Source organism: Gavialis gangeticus, unplaced genomic scaffold (assembly GCF_001723915.1).
Source record: "Gavialis gangeticus isolate Ggan-Ray unplaced genomic scaffold, GavGan_comp1, whole genome shotgun sequence".
Lineage (NCBI taxonomy): Eukaryota > Metazoa > Chordata > Crocodylia > Gavialidae > Gavialis > Gavialis gangeticus.
In genome coordinates, this window is record NW_017729027.1 from 42,553,484 (window position 1) to 42,573,958 (window position 20,475).

Here is a 20,475-nt window from a genome sequence, read left to right on the forward strand (position 1 = left end):
CTTTTTTTTTTTTTTTTTGGAAGCAGAGCTCTTCAGTTTCTAAGTCTAGAAGTCCTACAAATTTTTGGATCCCAAAATGTATTCCAAAGATTGGAAAATCTATTTTAAAGTAATAATACATGGAGCTGTTGAAAATATCCTAATTGTTTAAAGCCTAATGATTCCATCCTTGGTACCTACACCATGTTTTCTCATAATCTACTTAAAATACTTACAGTGTTAGTAGGATATTGTGTACATTCTGTAGGAGGGAGGGCCAGAAAAAGTGGAGGGAAGCTCAGAACTGACACATATCAACAACATGACATGCTGACAACATAAGTGACCTTACATTAAATATACCTGACCACTGCTTAAATATATAACAATGACTCTTTGTATCAATGTAAAACATTTGAAAAACACCATAATGCCAAAATACCCACTTTGCTTTCTTTTTATATTTTCTAACACATTTTTAGGCAAGTCTAGCAATTGTAGTGTTGATCTGTCAATAGGTCACAGATGTATGACAACAGTAATGATGTGGTAGGACTAGACTCAGTGTCTGAGACCTTTAGTTTCTGGAAGGTATCACAAAAAGCAGCATCTGTCAAGAGTAATGAGGGGTGTAAACCAAAGATGACTGACTGGAATATGCATTTGTTGAAAGGACAATAATCTAAACATGCGTGTCCTTCACTATCAGAATTTTTATAGGAGACCTCAGTTTTATGTTGCAATGTTTTGCCATACATCATCTGTTCTGATCTTTGACTGAAAGATGTTCTCGGGTAATAGCACTATTAAAATATAACATTATTATATAAAAATCATGTTCTCTGATTTCCTGGTGTGCTGGGAATTGTTTTGCTTATTGAAACTTAAAAAATCTTCATAATTTGTAATAATGTAAAGGAAACTAGCTAATACGTAAAACACTTATGTACAATATCTAGATGTACTGAGATTTTAAGGTCTCGGATGGCAATGTAGTCCTTAACTTTTTAAAAGGAAAAATTTCTGTTGACTTTCAAGAAGTTGCATTTATTTGTTGAAAATGCTCTTTGGCAATTAGAAGCCAAGCCCTAGATCCTATTCCAATTATAAGGCATCTAAAAATGTATCTTGATCTTACTCCAGAATTATTCATTTCCCACAGGAAAAAATTCTTGTTGCACACTGATGGCACTTAGGGAGCAGACACAAGTGCAGCTCCCTGCTGTAACTCATCATGCTTCCTGTGAAGTGACATGAGTTACAACAATCTCCCAGACCTGCAACATTCGCTCTTGGGTGCCAGGGGTTGAGGGATTGAGCTCCAGTGTAGAGCAGCTTTGAATCTGCAGTCACTCTTCCCTAGCCCAGCCCCTCCCTACTCCCAGCCCTGGCACTGTTTTCAGAATGTTAGGGGGGAAGGGAGCAGAGGGAGCTCATTCTGGGGGTTTGCCCAGCTGGCTCTGGAGGGTGGACCAGGTGGATTGCCCACCTGTGGGGCTGGGCAACCCTCAGAATGTGCTCCCTTCACGTCCTTCCTCCCTTTCGATTCCAAAAACAGTGCTAGGATCAGGGCTGGGCTGCATTAGCCGAGCCTTGCTCTGGGTGCATGCAGACACAAGTTAATGAAGGTTATCTGCATTGGAGTGCCTTCATCTGGACCCTCATGTAATAAGGATTAAGATTATTGTGGGACTGGGCCCTTTTAAAGCATTCTGCAGCCATGCACTTGTATTAAGCCCTATAGAGGGCTTTCAGGGGCCAGACCAGGCAAAAATTGTCACTTCTCTCTGTGCCTTTAGATTTCCCATTCTCTCAACTTTGTAGAACCCCATAGACTAGTCCTCCTGAGTCCCGTGGAGACAGATAACTCTTTTCTCTTGACAAGGAGCATCAGGAAGTGTTATGTACCTCCTTTTCTTCCCAGAGAATCACATATGCTTCTCCCATTTTCACAGTGAACAAAGTTATGGCAGCATTACATGCTTTCAATATGTTGGGATACAATGATCCAACCCACTAGGAGGGGAGATATGCTGTTGGCCTCCATCTCACTCAAGTAAATGTATACTATTGCATTTAATTGACAGATTCTAATATTCACTTAGTGGTTAAGGAGGGAAGACTGGTAGCAGGGCCCACCTTCTGTCCTGCTGTGTAATGGACAAGGTACTTGTTCAGGTTACAGGAAAACTCAGGCCCAGCTCAGTCTCAGGGGGTTTGAACTAACATCTCCCTAAGCTCCCTTGCCAGCAACATGACCTAAGATCAGGGGCTATGTAGGCATCTTCTGTGCTGTTACTGGAGATGGATAGAAAGAATGCAAGATATTGGGACCGAAGAAGAAGCAAGTAAGCAAAGAAGAGAGGAACTTATTCTGGATCCTAACACAGAGGGAATTTCCCAGAAAAAGAAAAGTCCCAGGTTCTGGTTGTTGCTGTCAGGATTATTTCATTAATTTAATCAAGGGAGCATGCTAGAGAGCATGTAAGAAGCATGATGTGGTAACTTAGGAGTTAGGACACTTAAATGGAGGGGAGAGTCCTAAATTCCAGTCCTTGGTACCAAGAAATGAGACAGTGAAGTTGCCCTGAAGGAGACCCTACCAATCCTTTCCAATACACTGGAGACAGAGAAGTCAAGAACAGCAGATGAAGTAACCTAAAGATAGTATCACAACCTTCATTCCACTTTGGTAGCATAGGGAGGTGGGCAGGCAGGGCAGGCTTCTTGGCATCTCTCTCATGAGTGCAATGGAATGCCCCCCTAAACAGCTTAGAGGTACAGTAGGACAGGACCCAAATGAGAATGAAAGGAAAAAATAATCCTTTTCATTCCTCTATGTGTTCAAGAAATTTGCAGAAAATAAAATTAATAAAGAAAAGAAAAGGACAATAGCACTTTAAGCAAACACACATTATTATTTCCAAGATCAAAGAGGTGTAAATACATGTATTTCTCTTCCTGATTTTAATGGAAGCACTTAATGCTTCCCTTTCTCTCTAAAGGTTGTCAGTGTCTACATCTGAATCACTCTTAGGCATCTAAATGTACTTCTGCTGATGTTTTAAAAATATTAAGTAGCTAATTGAGTCATTTTGAAACCCCCTTTAATAGACTCTCTGAAGTCAGCATGACAATGCCTCATTAAGATACCTACTGAAATAGTTTGAGTCTTGCCCATTGTTCTTAGCAGTTATAACCTGTACAAACAATAATGAGAAATTGAAAATACATCACATACAAGGAAATGTACATTTGCACAACATGTTGTAATATTTAGTATGAAAACTCAGTTATGTTTTTAAAGAAAATATCTATGTAACGATATGAATTATATTAGCACAAAAATCCATCAGTGATTTCATAATTCATTCCTTCATAATTGCTTCCCTTTTGGGCACTTTGCATCTTTTTCCCAAAGCCAAAAAAACCTAACTACTGAGACCCCTGACAGAACTTCATTGTGAGATGTGATGCAACCTAATTCTCAGTCCCAGTAATTCCACCTCCTGCCATGCCACACATGCATGGCAAGACAAGCAATTTTAAGATCAGAGATTAGATCCCAGTCACACCTTACTTACTGGTGCAGGGGGATCCCAAGCTTATGAGCTTAGGTTCTCCCTGCACCAGCAAGATGAAACCAATTGGCTAATTGCCAGTTGAACCAAACCAGTCTATGGTCCTAGCCTACAATCAGCTCAGTGCATGAGGGAGCCTGACATCAGGTTACTGTGGCTCAGTGCTTAGCAACCTGTGTATTTATAATATATCATAACTTTGTGGTTCATGTGTGTCAGCTGAGTGACACATGGGGTTTATACAGCTCCCAGTATATGGAGGTTCCAGGATCCCCATGTGTGAGGTGCTATCAAGCCCCATGTCCTGCTCAGTTGAGTGGCACACAACTTGACAGTGCTTCATATGTGGGGAGTCTGGTATTGGCCTGCTGCAGCCTAGAGTTTTGCAGGGTCTTACAAGCCTAGACACACATTCAATTTAATCCATGCTACAAATGAGCCACAAAGTTATTGTACATTATCTTTGGAATAACTTTGTGGCTCATTTATTGTATTATCACACCTTAAATTGACTTCCATGTGTGGCTAGGTTACTATTTAAGGTACAATTAACCTGTTAATTGTGTCTTAAAGGTAACGTGTTGGGGGCCTGATAGACGCAACATAATGGATCATAGAATCATAGAAAGGTAGGATTGGAAAGGTCATCTAGTCCAAGCCCCTGTTCAAAGCAGGACTATCCCAAACTAGATCATCCGAGTGAGACCTTTGTCTAGCCAGGTTTTGAAAACCTCCAAGGATGGAGTTTCCACCACCTCCCTGGGTAACCTGTTCCAGTGTTTTACTACCTTCCTAGTGATAACATTCTTCCTGTTATCTAACCTAAATTTCCCTTGCTGAAACTTGAGACCACTGCTCCTTGTTCTGTCATCTGCCACCACTGAAAACAGTCTAGCTCCATCCCCTTTTAAACCCCCCTTCAGTTAATTGAAGGCTGCTATTAAGTCTCCTCTCAGTCTCCTCTTCTACTGACTAAATAAGCCCAGTTCCCTACGTTTTTCCTCATAAGTCATGTTCCCCAGCCTCCTCATCATTTTTGTTGCCTCCCCTGGACTCTCTCCAATTTGTCGACATCCTTTCTGTAGTGGGAGGCCCAAAACTGAACACAGTAATCCAGATGTGGCCTCACCGGTACTGAATAGAGGGGGAAAATCACTTACCTTGACCTACTGGCAACAGTCCTACCAATGAAGCCCAGTATACCATTAGCCTTCTTGGCAACAAGGTCACATTGTTGGCTCATATTCATCTTCTTGCCCACTGTAATCTCTAGGTCCTTTTCTCCAGACCTGCTGCCCAGCCAGTCAGCCCCCAGCCTGTACTGATGCATGGGATTGTTCTCTCCAAAGTGCAGAACTTTGCACTTGTCTTTGCTGAACCTCATGAGATTTCTTAGGCCCAGTTCTCCAATTTGTCTAGGTCACTCTGAATCCTAGCTCTACCCACCAGCGTATCTACTACTCACCCCAGCTTGGTGTCAGCTGCAAACTTGCTGAGAGTGTACTATATGCCGTCTTCCAGATCACTGAGATTACATTTATTACAGGTCTTGCTCTCTCTCATTCTCTTCTTTATATTAGTAAATTCAGTACTAATCTCTGTCTCCTCCCATAAATCAATAATATGTCATTTTAAATGTGTTGTTCGGGAGAGGAATGTTTCTAAGTGCGAAATCAAACCTAAAATGCTGGGACCATGTCATTCTTCTGTTGCTATTACATTTTGAAACATGCAAAGGAAACAGGAGTTATTTTATTTTAAATGTTCTGGTAAGCAATATGGTAAAGTATCAGATATATCCATGTGAGCTTATAACATTAGGATAGTATGAGCAAAATATATATATACATTTAGAATGATTTATATTGGCACATTTCACTAAATATATCAGTATTTAAAGTAAAATAGTGTCTGCATTTTTTTGGAAATGTTTTCAATATTTTGCTTCAACAAATGAAAAAATAAGTCTTCACAAATCAATTTTAGTGTTTTTTTCATTTTTATAATTTACATCTACTTAAAAAGAAATGGCAACTTGTTGCAAGTTAATACATAAATGTTTCAAAACTGCAAGTAGTACCATAGAACCTTCTTTTCAGCTGGATGTTCTGCATATTTTATCTTAACAGCAATCACATGTGGACATCCTGGGAACCCAGCTCATGGAGTAACAAATGGCAGTGAGTTTAATTTGAATGATGTCGTAAACTTTACCTGCAACACTGGATATTTACTTCAAGGTGCCTCTCGAGCACAGTGCCGGAGTAATGGTCAGTGGAGTAGCCCTTTACCTGCCTGCCGAGGTAAGAAATATTTACATTTGGTATCTATACCCAGTGGAAAGAGTCCACGCAGGAACCTTTCCATTGTCTTCAGAACATTGAATCAGGTTATAAATCTTGAATTTTAAATATGGCTGGGATGTCTTCTCTGACACATCTTACTGAGTCTAAGGTCTTCTGTGGTGGGCAGGAGAAGAGATGAGGCCAAAGAACAAGTGGCAGAATATCCATGTACATGAAAGCTTCCACTGTGGCAGTAAAGTAAGGGTCTGAAAAGTGAGATTTTTTTCTGGGTGCTTACAGTAGTGTACATTTTATTTGGAGTGGTGCAAAGTATGCTTGGTAGACAAGGAAGACCATTTCTTAATTTTGTTTTTAAAGTAATAAAACACCATAAACAGTCTAAACTCTCTTAGGGTCATTGAGCTGTTGTCTTTATAAATAAGTGGTCCATTATTCCAATTAACATTTCTAACTATGCAAGTAATTCTTCATGCATAAGAATGATTCAGTGCTATATTGTCCCCATTATCCATGCTCTAATAATACTTGAAAGTCTTCTGTAATTAAGTAGCTGCCACTTTTATCATTGAAATCAGATTTAGTTTGCATATAATAAACATCTAAAGAAATATGTGACAGTAGAGGCTATTCTGAATTTCAGTATGAATTTTCTTCTTTTTTCCTTTTGTAATCATATATACAAAATATATCTCACTTTTTGAAAGCAGTAGAAGTTCACACAATGAAGGCATATTATATCATATGTATTTATTAAAAAGATAAATTGTTTCAGAATAGCAATAATTAGACAAAATCAAATTTATGTTTAATTTGCTTCTGTACAACTTGTTTATATAGATGGCATTAATGTACCTGAAAGTCAGAGGGAGTTTTTCCCCTCCAAATTAAACCTCTGTAAGAGAATTGGCCCAAAACCTCCACTCTGTAAGCAGATGATAATTTTCCTGGAAAATTTAAAATGGGTTTTACTGGCTCACTGATGTGGCTAGCTGCTTATGCCTCTTCAACTTAAACAATGTGTGAGTGGTTCTTTATTCAGGGAGAACTTGCCAGGAGTTGCAAACAACTTATTGGGGAAGAATCCTGGCAATAACCTGCCATAAATTCCCCCAAGGGAGCATGTACTAAGTACCCTACCCCCAGCCTAGTCTAGTTTCTTTTAGTATCCCTCAGGGGGAAGACCTAGGATTTTGAAATGTTGTCATGCATTTTCACCTTAAACACACATTTTTCTCTAGTTAAAAAGAAACAGAGATTAGGGGCTTAGGGCTTTATTACGTAGTGTAAGATTAAAGCAAAAACATATTTAACTATTGGAATGTGCATTCATTTGGTCTATTATATATTACATTTAAAAAATGACAACACATTAGGCGAAATAATCTAAAGATGTTATTTCACTAGTTCTGTAGTCATTGATATTAAATGATCATATTTATTAAACAAAATCTAGCCTCCATTAGCATCTTGGCAGTCCATTCAACACTTCACTGACAACTATTTCCATTCCTGAAGTAATGTTTACCTGATTTAATGTTTCTACACCTGAATGTGTGTTTTTGCCTGGAGCTAAAAAATCCATAGTTACTTATTTTTATAATACTGAAGTTCATGGAACACCTTGATTTCTTTTTATCTTATGTCTAAATAGAAAATTATTCGGGCATATAGATTTTCTAATAAATGCCAAGTGATATTGTTTATCATCTTCACCTGTAGCAAGGTTTAAGTCATCCTTCATTACAATGATTGCTGCTAAATAATTATTTAATAATTATTCAATAATTATCTGTGGTGATTATGCTGGGGAGGAGCAGTTTACACCAGGAACGTTCAGCCTCAGGTAGTGGGGTTGGGCAACGGAGTGGGTGGGTGGGGCATGAGGGTGCTGAAAGTGTGGAGCCTTGTGGCTAGGTGGCAGGTAGGAGTCTGGCACCTGGCTGGCTGGGCTAACGGGGCAGAATTTATGCCCAAGTATGCACAAGTATATTAAATTACAGTAAATTACCCTGATATAAGATAGTACTGCCCCTGATACTATCTTACTGGGCTGTTAATTAATCTACTGCAGCTTAATACCATTGACGCCAAGATGAATATGAGCCATCAAAGTGACAAAGTAATCAGTAAAGCCAGCTGCATTCTATCATGCATTAGCAGGTGCAGGTTGGTCTGACAGGACCTGCCCCTAATGAAACTATGCTTGTTGCCCTTCAGCATCATCCCTGCTCCTGGTCCATCACAGATGTGCTCCTTGATAATCTTCTCAAAGACTTTCCCCAGGATTGAAGTAAGACTGACGGGCCTATAGGTGCCCGGGTCCTCCCTCTTCCCTTTTTTAAAGATTTGAGGTGCTCTGTTACCAGGGCACCCCTTGGAATAACCAGGAACAATGGCTACAAACTGACAGAAACTACATTTAGGTTGGACATCAGGAAGAACTTTTTTATGGTAAGGGTTGCCAGAATCTGGAATGGGTTTCCAAGGGAGGTGGTGCTCTTCCCTGCCTTGGGGGTCTTTAAGAGGAGACTGGACAAGCACCTGGCTGGGGTCATATGACCCCAGCACTCTTTCCTGCCCAGGGCAGGTGGTCAAAGTCAATGGTTTATTGAGGTCCTTTCTGACCCTAACAACTATGAAACCATCACACATGGAGATGTGGTGATTAGAGAGTAATACTTTACTCTCTAATTAGTTTACTCCACAGTTAAGCAATTGTGTAGATGCAGCTGGTGTGTAGGGAATTAGATCTTTATGTCCCCCTCTACACATTATATCTATTCCACAATTACCTTGTTAATTTCACAGTAAATTTAGACTGGCTGCATGTGCAAATCAAGTATCTTGCCTTAAATGGTCCAACCAGTTATATAGTTATTGCTCAAAAATGTTTAATGACATTATAGCTGGTTTCTATCCAGCTTTAATTTGCTTGTGTATACAATCCTGCGGTTGGGAGACCACAGCTGCTGTGCTCTCCCAGGCACTGGGGAGCACTATGCATCCCTGAGACTGGGAGATTGCAGCCAATGTGGTCTTCTAGCCACAGGGGTGCAGGGGCATTCTGGCCTGTGGCTGGGAGTTTGCAGCTGCTGCAATTTCCTAGCTATTGTGATCTCCCAACCTCAGAATGCTCAACACCCACCCACCCCCATACCTGGGAGATAACACTTGTGAGCAGGAGGCACGATTCATAGATTCACAGATGTCAGGGTCAGAAGGGACCTCAATAGATCATCAAGTCTGATCCCCTGCATAGGCAGGAAAGAGTGCTGGGTTCAGATGACCCCAGCCAGATGCCTATTTAACCTCCTCTTGAAGACCTCCAGGGTAGGGGAGAACACTACCTCCCTTGGGAGCCCATTCCAGATTTTGGCTACTCTAACTGTGAAGAAGTTCTTCCTAATGCCCAGTCTAAATCTGCTGTCTGCTAGCTTATGGCCATTATTTCTTGTGACCCCCAGGGGTGCCTTGGTGAGCAGAGCCTCACCAATTCCCTTCTGTGCCCCCATGATGGATTTATAGGCAGCCACAAGGTCGCCTCTCAACCTTCTCTTGCAGATGCTGAAGAGATCCAGGTTCCCTAGTCTATCCGCTTAGGGTTTGGACTGCAAGCCCTTAACCATACAAGTGGCCCTTCTCTGGACCCTCTCCAGGTTATCCACATTCCTCTTGAAGTGTGGCACCCACAACTGCATGCAGTATTCTAACTGTGGTCTGACCAGTGCGGTCTGACTGTGTGGACTGTGCATTAGATCCAATCTCATCTTTACCTGAATGTGTAGAGGCTGCTTAGCTGTCATTAAAACTACAGTTGTGTCAGTGCTTCCAGTTTCAATTTTCAAAATCTATGTGAGATACCTAGTGTGGCAATATAATTATAATCAGTAAACAGTTCCTATGATCCTACATTTAAGATTAATTAACATTTTCTTTTATTTACCCATGTACTGTTGACTGTCCATGAGCAGAATTATATGTCCTCATTCTGAGAGAAAAGTAAAAAGGACCTTTTATACAAGACGTTCCTGGTCAATTTTAAAAAGATAAATTTTTATGCAGTCAGTAAATGAAATGTTGGTTTTTGCATCTTGTCATCAGAGTAGATTAGATGCAGTAGTATAATGGTAGGTGGGCAGGTGGGGCATGAAGCCCAGGCACTACCTAAGGGAGGAGTGCCAGATGGACTGGGTAGAATAGGAGCCTCACCCTCCTGTCAGCATTTCCTCTAAACTCTGCAGTGTGCGTGTCCATACAGGCGCACTCATGCCATGCTGCCAGGCACACCTGTGCGGCCACGCACACCACACAGCTTAGAGGGAACGCTGCCTCCTATCACCCCTACACACCCTGCACTTTCTCTGTAGTGGCTCCAGTTCTAGTTCTGGCTCTGACTCCAAAAGTGGGATAGCACAAAAGCTGTGGCAGAAATGCCCGGTGGTTTGCTACTAGAGGTGACAGACACCTTTTCTGTCACATAAAACCAGTGCTTCTTTGGTCACTTGACACTCATGTCAGCAACAAAAAAGGTGACAGCACCTCAGCAGCAGTGAACTTCTGTCTGCTACATTATGCTCCACTGCCTTGCAGAGCACAGTATTGGCCAGTTATCCCCCTGACTTTATAGTTCTCATGTCACCCAGCTACTTTTAGTTTCCAGAAGCTGAATTGTTCTTTTCTTTAAAAAAATAGGAAACCAAAAATGGAAATTAAATAGAAGAAACTAACAGTAATGGGGAACAGGCTTTAAGGCTGGAAAGGCCTAGAATCCATATTATCAGGAAATTCCACATATTGTGAATGTGAAATTTACACATTTTACATCATCCCAGTCATGTTTCACATGCCTGTTACTGTTTTACATTTTTACAGCATCACATGAATGGAAATTATTTGAAATATTGCTCAGGTACTTTGATAGTCTGAAAAGGACTGCAAAAGAATGAATGAGATGTGGAGCCAAGAGGAAAAGTGAAAGCCAAAAATTCTGTAGCTCACTGAGAAGGCTGCTACGCTGGAAGGGAACACACCCTAGATTCTGCTCTGGGCTCCTGATCCCAACTGGGCAGAAATTTTGCTAATGATCTTTATCAAGTTTATCCATTGAATAGAAAAACCAAGATGCAGCAGGCCAGCTTCAGGAGGAGGGCTGGAGAAGATTCTGAGCAATGCCTGGCAATCCACCTGCTGCTCAGACCAGGAGGAAGGAGATGCAGGTTTAAGCCTCCTCTGGGTCAGGGGAAGACTAGAACCTCAATATTTTGAATCCTAAGGAAATGCTTAAACCACTGGACTAAAAAGCAGATGTATCATCCTTCTCCTCAGCTTGGCTATCCCTAGTTTTTGTCCAGCAAAAAAAATTGAGGACCCACCTGGCCTTATATGAATGCTTGGGCAATTCTATTTCCCTGTACTGCTATAGCCCTATTCAACGTGTTCATTTGGCTAGTACAGGCAATACTGAAACTTGCCTCATTATAAGGCTATGTGCGTCCTATTTAGGCAAGTAAAATTATACAACAATTTGTCCTCAGCGTTCTTAGACATTTTTGTGTTACTCCAGGAGCAGATACAGAAATGGGGCAAGGAGGTGTGTAGCCCCCCTATTTTGGCTGTACCATGCTGAATGTTCCTGCCAGAGTCCTTGTGAACTCACTAGCTTATTAGGGTAGGATCTAGTGGGACTCAACACTTTCATACAGCTCCAGAGCCCAAGGTGTGAATACTGCTGCTGTTTCCCTTTCCCTCATTACCCTGCCCCACTAAATTCAGCAGTAGGGGAAAGGAGGGGAGGAGTGCCAGTGGCAGCACTCATCCCCTGGGCTCCAGAGCTGTACAAAACCAGAAGACCCAATGCTAAAAGCTCATATGGTGGGGGGAGGGAGAATGTGATTGTGCCACTATACCCCTTCTGGACCCACTGCTGTGTTACTCAGAACTATTCAAAACTATTCTGTGATGAAAGAGGTTAGTGTATCTAATTATTTCTGTACACAGCACAAAGAATGACATATTGCAGAATCATTATTTAATAATTTAGAATAAGGAATTTTCAGACATCCTGAAAATAATTTCAGGCCCTTATGTGACTCAAATATACTACTCTCATTTCTTGTGCCAGATTTTCTAAGTGGAATCAATTCATATTCATTGAACCATATTTGTTTTTGTGCTTTTGGGGGGGCGGGTAACATAATTTGGAAAATAGTGTTATTCATGACATTCACTTGTTGTCTCTTATATTTAAGGGGTAGACATATGACACATTTACACTGGTTTAAACTGCCTTCAGACTAGAGTAAATGTGAAGCAGACACAATGGCTGCATCCAGTTAAGAGGAGACTTTTGGTTCCCTGAGAAAAAGTAGCTGCAGTGCATCTTGCACCACAGTTACTTGTCCCCGAGGAACGCTTGTTCCACGTGTGCTTTGGCATGCATCAAGTTAACCCAGGGGAACTAGGGGAGGATGGGGCCAGCACTGTGCTGCGCCCAGCAGCCTGACCTGGGGTCCTGGGGGCATCTTGGGGCTGCAGCTGCAGCAATCCTGCTGGGCAGAGCTGGCCAGCAGCTGGAGCACAGCTCCACTTTTCAGCCGCACATACTGCCTGTGTATGCACCACTCCGGGTTTTTTCTGTGTTTTTTTTTTGACCCCTGAATATCCAGGGGCCCCTAGCTTGGGACCAGCTAGGATTGCTTTGCCCCAGCTGAACATACTTAGATCCCAGAGGCACATGCAGATGTGTACCTGGCAGCAATAAGCCCTGGGGCGATAAGCTCCGGAGTTTATTGCTACGCATTAATAGGCATGTGTAGCTGCACCCACATACAATCTCCTCAGTTCTAGTCAATTCCAGCCCTTTGCTCAATGCCAAGAGGGTATTACTGGCTGCCCTGCCATAATGCAGTGTTGGAGTAGGTAAAAAATGCCAGGAAATATATGAGAAACAAGATTTGCTTAGTGATATCTTTAAATGTGCCTGTGGTTGTGCTCATGGTTTGGAGGAAGTGTCAGTTGCTGAAGATGAAACTATTGTAGATGAGGATAAAACAGCTGACTTGTGCAGCATGCTCTGATTAGAATATTATCCATAGTCTGGTAAGTATTTCAGAGAGGCTACAAAAACAAACAACTGCTATGTTTCAGAATGAGCTCTTTCAGAACAATAATCAAGGGTAAAAAACACCTCATCACCAATGAAGCAACACTTTAAGAGGGATGGTGGACAGCATCGAGAGGGTCCAGAGGAGGGCCACTCGTATGATCAAGGGACAGCAGGGTAGGTCCTATGAGGAAAGGTTGCGGGACCTGAACCTGTTCAGCCTTCAAAAGAGAAGGCTGAGGGGGGATCTTGTGGCCTGTTATAAACTGGTTAGGGGGGATCAGCAGGCGCTGGGGGAGTCCCTGTTCCCCCGAGCGCCGCAAGGAGTGACCAGGAACAATGGTCACAAGCTGGCGGAGGGAAGGTTTAAGTTGGACATCAGGAGGCGCTACTTCACGGTCAGGGCGGCTAGGGTCTGGAACCAGCTTCCAAGTGAGGTGGTGCTGGCTCCCACCCTGGGGGTTTTTAAGAGGAGGTTGGATGACCACCTTACTGGGGTCGTTTGACCCCAGTACTCTTTCCTGCCATGGCAGGGGGTCGGACTAGATGATCTGCTCAGGTCCCTTCCGACCCTAGAAACTATGAAACTATGAAACTTTTCACACAACCGCTGCTCTATTTCTGACTTCATAATCCTTGTCCTTATAAAGTAAACTATTGCCAACAAAAGCTTATACCTCTCTAAACCAGTTATTCCCTAAGGTGTCACTGTGTCCTGCCTTATCCTCAAAGGAAACCAATACAAAACTTTCAGAGATACCTAAGAACAAAAATAACTTTACTGGACACTAAAACCCTGGATTTAGCACAGATAATGGATTGCCATAACCTACTCCCTTGGCCACTCTCTCTGAGTCCCACAAGTGAAAATGAACAGTAATCGAACGGAAGTTTGGCACACAAACAAACAATTGTTTTGTGTGGTATTTAGCTTAGGCTTTGTTTCATTCATTTGAAGGACACCATTTTGTGACCAAAATTTTGTTTAACATCTCTCACTATGAAAGTAGGCCAGTAAAAGATATTACCAAACAAATCATGCTTCTCACTTAGGGTGAGGTATTATAATAGTGTCTGTGGGAGGGCGGCTACCACCAGAGAGCTGGTTCATCTGCTCCCTGGTGACATAAATATAACTGAACTTGGTGCATCAAATGTACCAAGTATACCTACATAATTTACATGAGTATGCTTTGTATAGCTACATGCTTATCTTTTCATACTTGATAAGTCTTAGTCTTTGATAAGACATTGTAAATTAAAGTCATGTAAACTTATGTGCAAGCGTTCTGAACTTAAAATGTCTGAAAGATAGAAATAGAAAAAAAGAACATATATATGCTTCCCTTTACAGCATCTCTCTAAAACCACACTCACCAGAGATCATCTGGTGCTTGATAAAGGAATCACCAAGATTGACCGACTGAGTTTTTAAGACAAAGTGTTATTTATTTCCTTGTCATGCTCCAGCAAAACTCAAACCTATGTGTATCTATGCCTTACACTGTATACCAGTATGCTGTAGGACAATTTGTATCTGGGTGCTTTGTAACATGCTTAGTTGCTATATTAAGCATGAGCCAGTTAGCTGTTTTCTGAAGCTTTTACTTCAAAGGTCCTTCTCCAGTCATCTGGACCTTAGTAGCAGTCCCAGGCAGCTTAACAGAGAAGCTGCAGGCTTTGAAATAAACACGGCATCAAACAACTGGAACAGCTGAGCAATTTTGCACAGACATTTGCTGGAGTGCTGCATGCCCCCTGTTACTTCACAAATCCTTGTTTTCACAAGTGAGTTAGGACTCTAACCCTGAGAAGCATTCAGGTTCTATTTTAAGTGTATCAGTATATCTGTATGCATCAGAACACATCTCTACTGGTAGTTACATCAGCACACCCCCACTAGAAGATTCTCTAGTTTAAATGGGAACAGAGCCAGGTACAATACAACTATGGAATTTATTGCAGTAGATACTTTGTTTTTATGACTTTTCTGTTTGAAAAAGTAGATTATTTTAGCATATTTTCTTCTATTTTTTCTTTTATTATTTTTAAATATTGAGCTTAAAGGGTCTGAAATGAAGACTATTGCAGGCTTCTTGGGGCAGATATCATTAAATAAAATATCTCCCTGAAATATGCCACTTCTAGAAGGAAACAAGAGAAAGTAAAATATCTGATTATTCAGTATCCAATGCTATATGTCTGAATAATTCTTTGGTGCACCTTCCATCAAATATCTAAATTGAAATGATCTCCCTTGCCACAAGGGGTGAAATAATCTATTTCAAGGTTTGCACAGATCTCTGTAATTGTCACTATATATCCGCCAAATAAGTGATCTAAAACTACTCAAGAAAAAATAATTTCAAATAATTTTATTCTATTTTTCCCAGTATTTTCTATTTAATTTGCACTTTCCTTGTATTTCAAAATTTTTTCTGACATGTTATTAAAAAAATGAACCAACATTTTACAAATGTTGTCAAAGTGTGGCTTTACATCCCTTATATAGGAATATAAATCCATTCCATTTATAGTACATATTATACCTTTCATTTAGATGCATTGCTTCAGAGCTTGCTCAAAAAGAATTTTCCAACTGGTGCTGCACCTGGGGAGGAAGAACCAGCAGCATACCTACAGGCTGGGGAACTCCCTTCTCATCAGGGCAGAGGCAGAAAAGGATCTTGGAATCATTATTGATGCCAAAATGAACATGGGCCGGCAGTGTGGGGATGCAGTCAGGAAGGCCAACCGTACGTTGTCATGCATCCACAGATGCATCTCGAGCGGGTCCAAGGAGGTGATCCTCCTCCTCTATGCGGCACTGGTCAGGCCGCAGCTGGAGTACTGCGTTCAGTTCTGGGTCCCGCACTTTAAGAGGGATGTGGACAACATGGAGAGGGTCCAGAGGAGGGCCACTTGCATGATCAGGGGGCAGCAGGGCAGGCCCTATGACGAGAGGCTATGGGAGCTGAACCTGTTCAGCCTCCACAAGAGAAGGTTGAGGGGGGATCTAGTGGCCTGTTACAAACTAGTCAGAGGGGACCAGTAGGCATTGGGGGAGTCCCCGAGCACTACCAGGAGTGACTAGAAATAACGGTCACAAGCTGGCAGAAGGTAGATTTAGGCTAGATATCAGGAGGTACTACTTCACTGTCAGGGCGGCTAGGATCTGGAACCAACTTGAAGTGAAGTGGTGCTGGCTTCTACCCTGGGGCTCTTTAAGAGGAGGCTAGACAAACACCTTGCTGGGGTCATTTGACCCCAGTACTTTTTCCTGCCATGGCAGGGGGTTGGACTTGATGATCTACTCAGGTCCCTTCCGACCCTACCAACTATGAAACTATGAAACTATTTAAGTTGGTCTAATAAAAGATCTCAGATTCACCCAAAGAACTTTGTCTGCCTATGTACTCAAAAAGAAGACACGTCTTCAGAAGTCTTTTCTCTTATGAATCTCCCATTCAACTAATGAGAAAAAAATGATATTGATGAATGTTGCTCAAGTTAAATATTTCTGCATGGGAAAGACATATCTTCCAATTTACTCTGTACACTAGTAGAAATAAATTCAAGGTGCTTGCAGACCTATATCATTTAATTCAACAGGGATTTTATGTGTAAGTTTCCTTCCAAATCTGTTTAGTTTGATTGCATCAGTAATGAACTTTTGGCTTCATTCCCCTGCAGTAGTGAATGCCATTACCACAAAATATAGAGTAGTACTTTGAGCTGTTTCAGAAGAAAAGGCTATTTTATTTTCCATTGGAACAAAGCTATCATACATTCTCAGTAAACATTAGTATTTTTAGCAAAAAGAAGTAGACAATTCTCAGTAGTTCTTTTATTATGATGGAACATTGCAGCATATTATGTCTATAATAGTTTAACTAACAAGTCACTAGAAGGCCTTTTAACTGAAGGTGTATTGGACATTTACTTGACAAAAAAAGTCATTTTGCAAGTACATTAATTCCTATTTGAGTACAGCATGTACAAAATTGGTTTAGGAAAAAAAATCTAAATACTTAGCATTTATATGCTAATATATTCCTTATATCTAATGCGACCTGGAGATCATTAGAATGTTTCTTAACATCATCTTTCCTTCTTTCTTGTTTTTCAATCCACTGCGTCAACCATCAGTTTTACTGCTTTAGTGGTAAGAAAGATGAAAGAAATAGTATATAAAACTGTTCTGGGAGAAAACCATTGTTCTAAGAATGATGGTGAAATCATGACCTTATGGAACTAAACTGAATAGGAGTTGTATAGCTCAGATTTCATACTGTTTTCTCATCTTATTCAGGTCAGGTCTAACAATGCTTAAAACAGCTGCCCTTTGTCTAGACTAGTGCTTTCAGTATTCCTTAAGCAGGGATAAAGAAACTGTTACAGTTTGTTTCTAATAATAATCCATGTCCCTAAACACATTTATCCTAATTCATTTGTATGTGTTTGCCATTTGACTAGCCTGAAAGCTCTTCAGATATTCCTAAAAGGGACAAATCAGTGTGCGAAACCTTGAACAAGAGACAATACTACATAAAATGATTAAAGAACCATTGTGATAGGCCCATTATATATTACACAAATGCATTCATAAATTATTATTTGCCATTACTTATTACATTTTTTCTTGAATTTTTTAAAATTCACACAGTGGACTTCTATACAGGTTACTGTCATACATGCCTTTATAGACAATAAGCACTGCTCACTGGAGTGAAATGCTTTTGTATGAGTATAATCATTATCCTATATACATTTCTGGGGGGGAAATGTTTTTTAAAGTGTTCACAGGATAGAGATACTGCATGCACCAAACAGATGAGTTTAAATGATTGTATATTTTTAATGGAAAAAGCCCTAGATAATTCGTATCTGAACACCTGCTCCCACGCATAGTGTCTTTTGGGAGAACAGGTTATCTTTCCTTTCCTTTCCTTTCCTTTCCTTTCCTTGCCTAAAGAGCTAACAAAATACATTTAAAAGCTTTCTAGTGACTTGTTTAAAAGGAAAAGCTTTATCAGTTATATTGATACAGTAGTATCAATATAAGTATCTACACAGGAGATTATTCTGACACAACTGTATTGGTTTAAATGCATACCTTAAATTATACTGAGAAAAACTTTCTTCTCTAGGCAAGGCCTAAACACATAAGGTATGTACAGATGTCACATTTAGATTGACCTAACTAGAGTTAAATACATCTAAGTGCCGATCTGTACAGATATTTGGGTAGGTTAAATCGGGCAAAAAATGGCATGCCCAACCTAAATTAGTTCACTTGAAGAACCCAATCCACGAAACATCTGTATACATTTGGATTGCAATCCTAGGGCTGGGAAAGTCCAGCTGCTCACCCCAGCCCCAGGGCTGTACCCTTGACCCAGAACAGGCTATATTTAGCTCTGCAAACCTCCTCACCCTAGATAGGCAGTTCCCCAACTGTGAACCCATTAACCCCCATGCCCAGCAGACCTGCCAGTCCGCTCAGCGATCCCATAAAACCCACCCCGCTGGACTCACCATCACCCCTGTGGACCCTCTAGTTCTCCTTGATCTGCATGTACCCATAGTTATATTTACTTCAGTGGGGCTATTTATGTTGCTGAGCATGGGTGAGAACAGGCGTAAGGCCTTGTCTGTACTGAAGAATATAGCCACATGTAAGCTACTGGGGCCATTTCCATCATTGCAAGTCATATTTAAGATCTAAAAACAGTCCAATGCTTAGGATCAGAGCCTTAATTTCTAGGTAGAACTTACTAATATAAAATATATACTGTTCACACATCATATTCGAAAATCTATATATTAGTTTTATGGTTTATAGGTCTGAGGTTTTTGTTCCAGTATAGTCAGCCATATTTCAAGATAAACTGATTTCCCAATAGTTTTCAGTTGAAAGAAAAGGAATCCAGTTTTATTAACTGTAAGGAAGAACTTTGTATATTTAAAGCATAGAAAAAAGGAAACTGGATCATAAATTAATCTTTACTGGTTTGTTTCAGTTCATTGAGCATTTGCCATCTTGTATGGTGTTGACTTTACAATGAAGTTAGCTAACAGACCTTAGGCTGAAATTGCTACACTGTGTTTCTAGAGACAGAATTTTCTTTATTCACAGGTCTTATCTCCTAAGATTTGCCTTACAATCAGAGTGAACTCTTTGGTTTCATTCATCGTAAGTGGTAACTCAAATATGTGTAAAATCAGAAACAGTCTAGTAGCTGACATTGTTAAGACAGGATTTTTCAAATTAAGAAAACATACTAGATTATTTTTTACCCCTAAATAGTGTTTGACCAGACATAAAGATTTAAAAGGAAGATTGGCATTATGTTCCCATTTAGATAAAACAAAAGGAGAACAAGAAATAGAAAACTGGGAGTGATGCACTTTTATATGATCATTCAACTATTTATCCAAAAACTGCCTAAAGGCCTCTAACATGGTCTTTTCACTTCTTGGTCCTTAAGGGTTTGAATCTACTCAGAGTGAGGTTCCAAAGTCATCAGGGCAGACTTAAGTATTCTTCTGCCTTTCTCAACAGACTAAATTGAGTGCGCCAGAATTCATTTCCCATGTAACCCTTGACAGCTGTCGTTGAGAGAAAGCAATCTCTTTCTCTTCTCTTGCCATGATTTACAACTGGGTCCCCAGGGTGAAGGACAATCAGGGAAACTACTAGCTTAGTTCTGTATGCTAACCTGTACATATTCTTTCCTAAAGCATTTCTTATTGCAGTCCTTGTTAGTCATGCTAAATTGATATCTATCTTTCTATCTATCACTTTTTAAATATGAATTATTTTAAGGGACAGTAAAGGGTAAGTTTTACAATGCTTTTCACATGCAGAAATATTGTTTTTTGTGAAAGTTCTCATAGGAGTTCATGCATGGTGCAGTAATTCTGTTTCACAAGCCACATGCATAAATTATGTATTCAGCCAGTATCCTGCATTTTACACATCACTGAGTTGGCTACATAGATGCTGCTGATATAAACATGAGAATACTCTGTCACGCAGACAAATTGATTGTTTGGGAATATAATATGCTTATATCCTTTGAATATGCCATATTTCCATTCAACACAGAGAATTAAATGTTTCTATTTTCCCTACTATGTTTCAAAAATAATTCAGCTAAAATTGTTTTGGGGTAGCTTTAGGGCAACGTATCATCTTGAAAAAATGGTTTCTTTGCTTAATTTTCTATTGCTGGCTTGTCAGGAGATAGCTTCACAGATGTAAGCATTAATGCAAAACACGAACATCTGGAAAATATTTTATTTTAGGGTTTTTTTTCATTTGAATTGCACTGAAAATGTAATACAAGTAGATAGCTATGACAAGTAATTCCTGAAACATGAGATCCAGTTCAAAAGTTGAGGAAATGGTAAGTCCTGGAAGAATTTTGGGGAAAAAATTGCTTCTCTGTCTGTTAGCAAGTTTTCAAATATAGAAAGATAGAATCACAGGGCTGGAAGGGAC

At 40.4% G+C, this 20,475-nt stretch overlaps 1 protein-coding gene across 1 annotated transcript in view; it reads left to right on the forward strand.

The window, feature by feature from the left end:
* The window catches only part of CSMD1 (CUB and Sushi multiple domains 1), a 2,474,714-nt gene that overhangs the window by 2,356,937 nt on the left and 97,302 nt on the right, over window positions 1-20,475 (forward strand). The window contains exon 57 of the mRNA XM_019520340.1: window positions 5,690-5,863. Within this exon, the coding sequence (XP_019375885.1) occupies window positions 5,690-5,863 (174 nt within the window). The remainder of the gene's footprint in view (window positions 1-5,689; window positions 5,864-20,475) is intronic.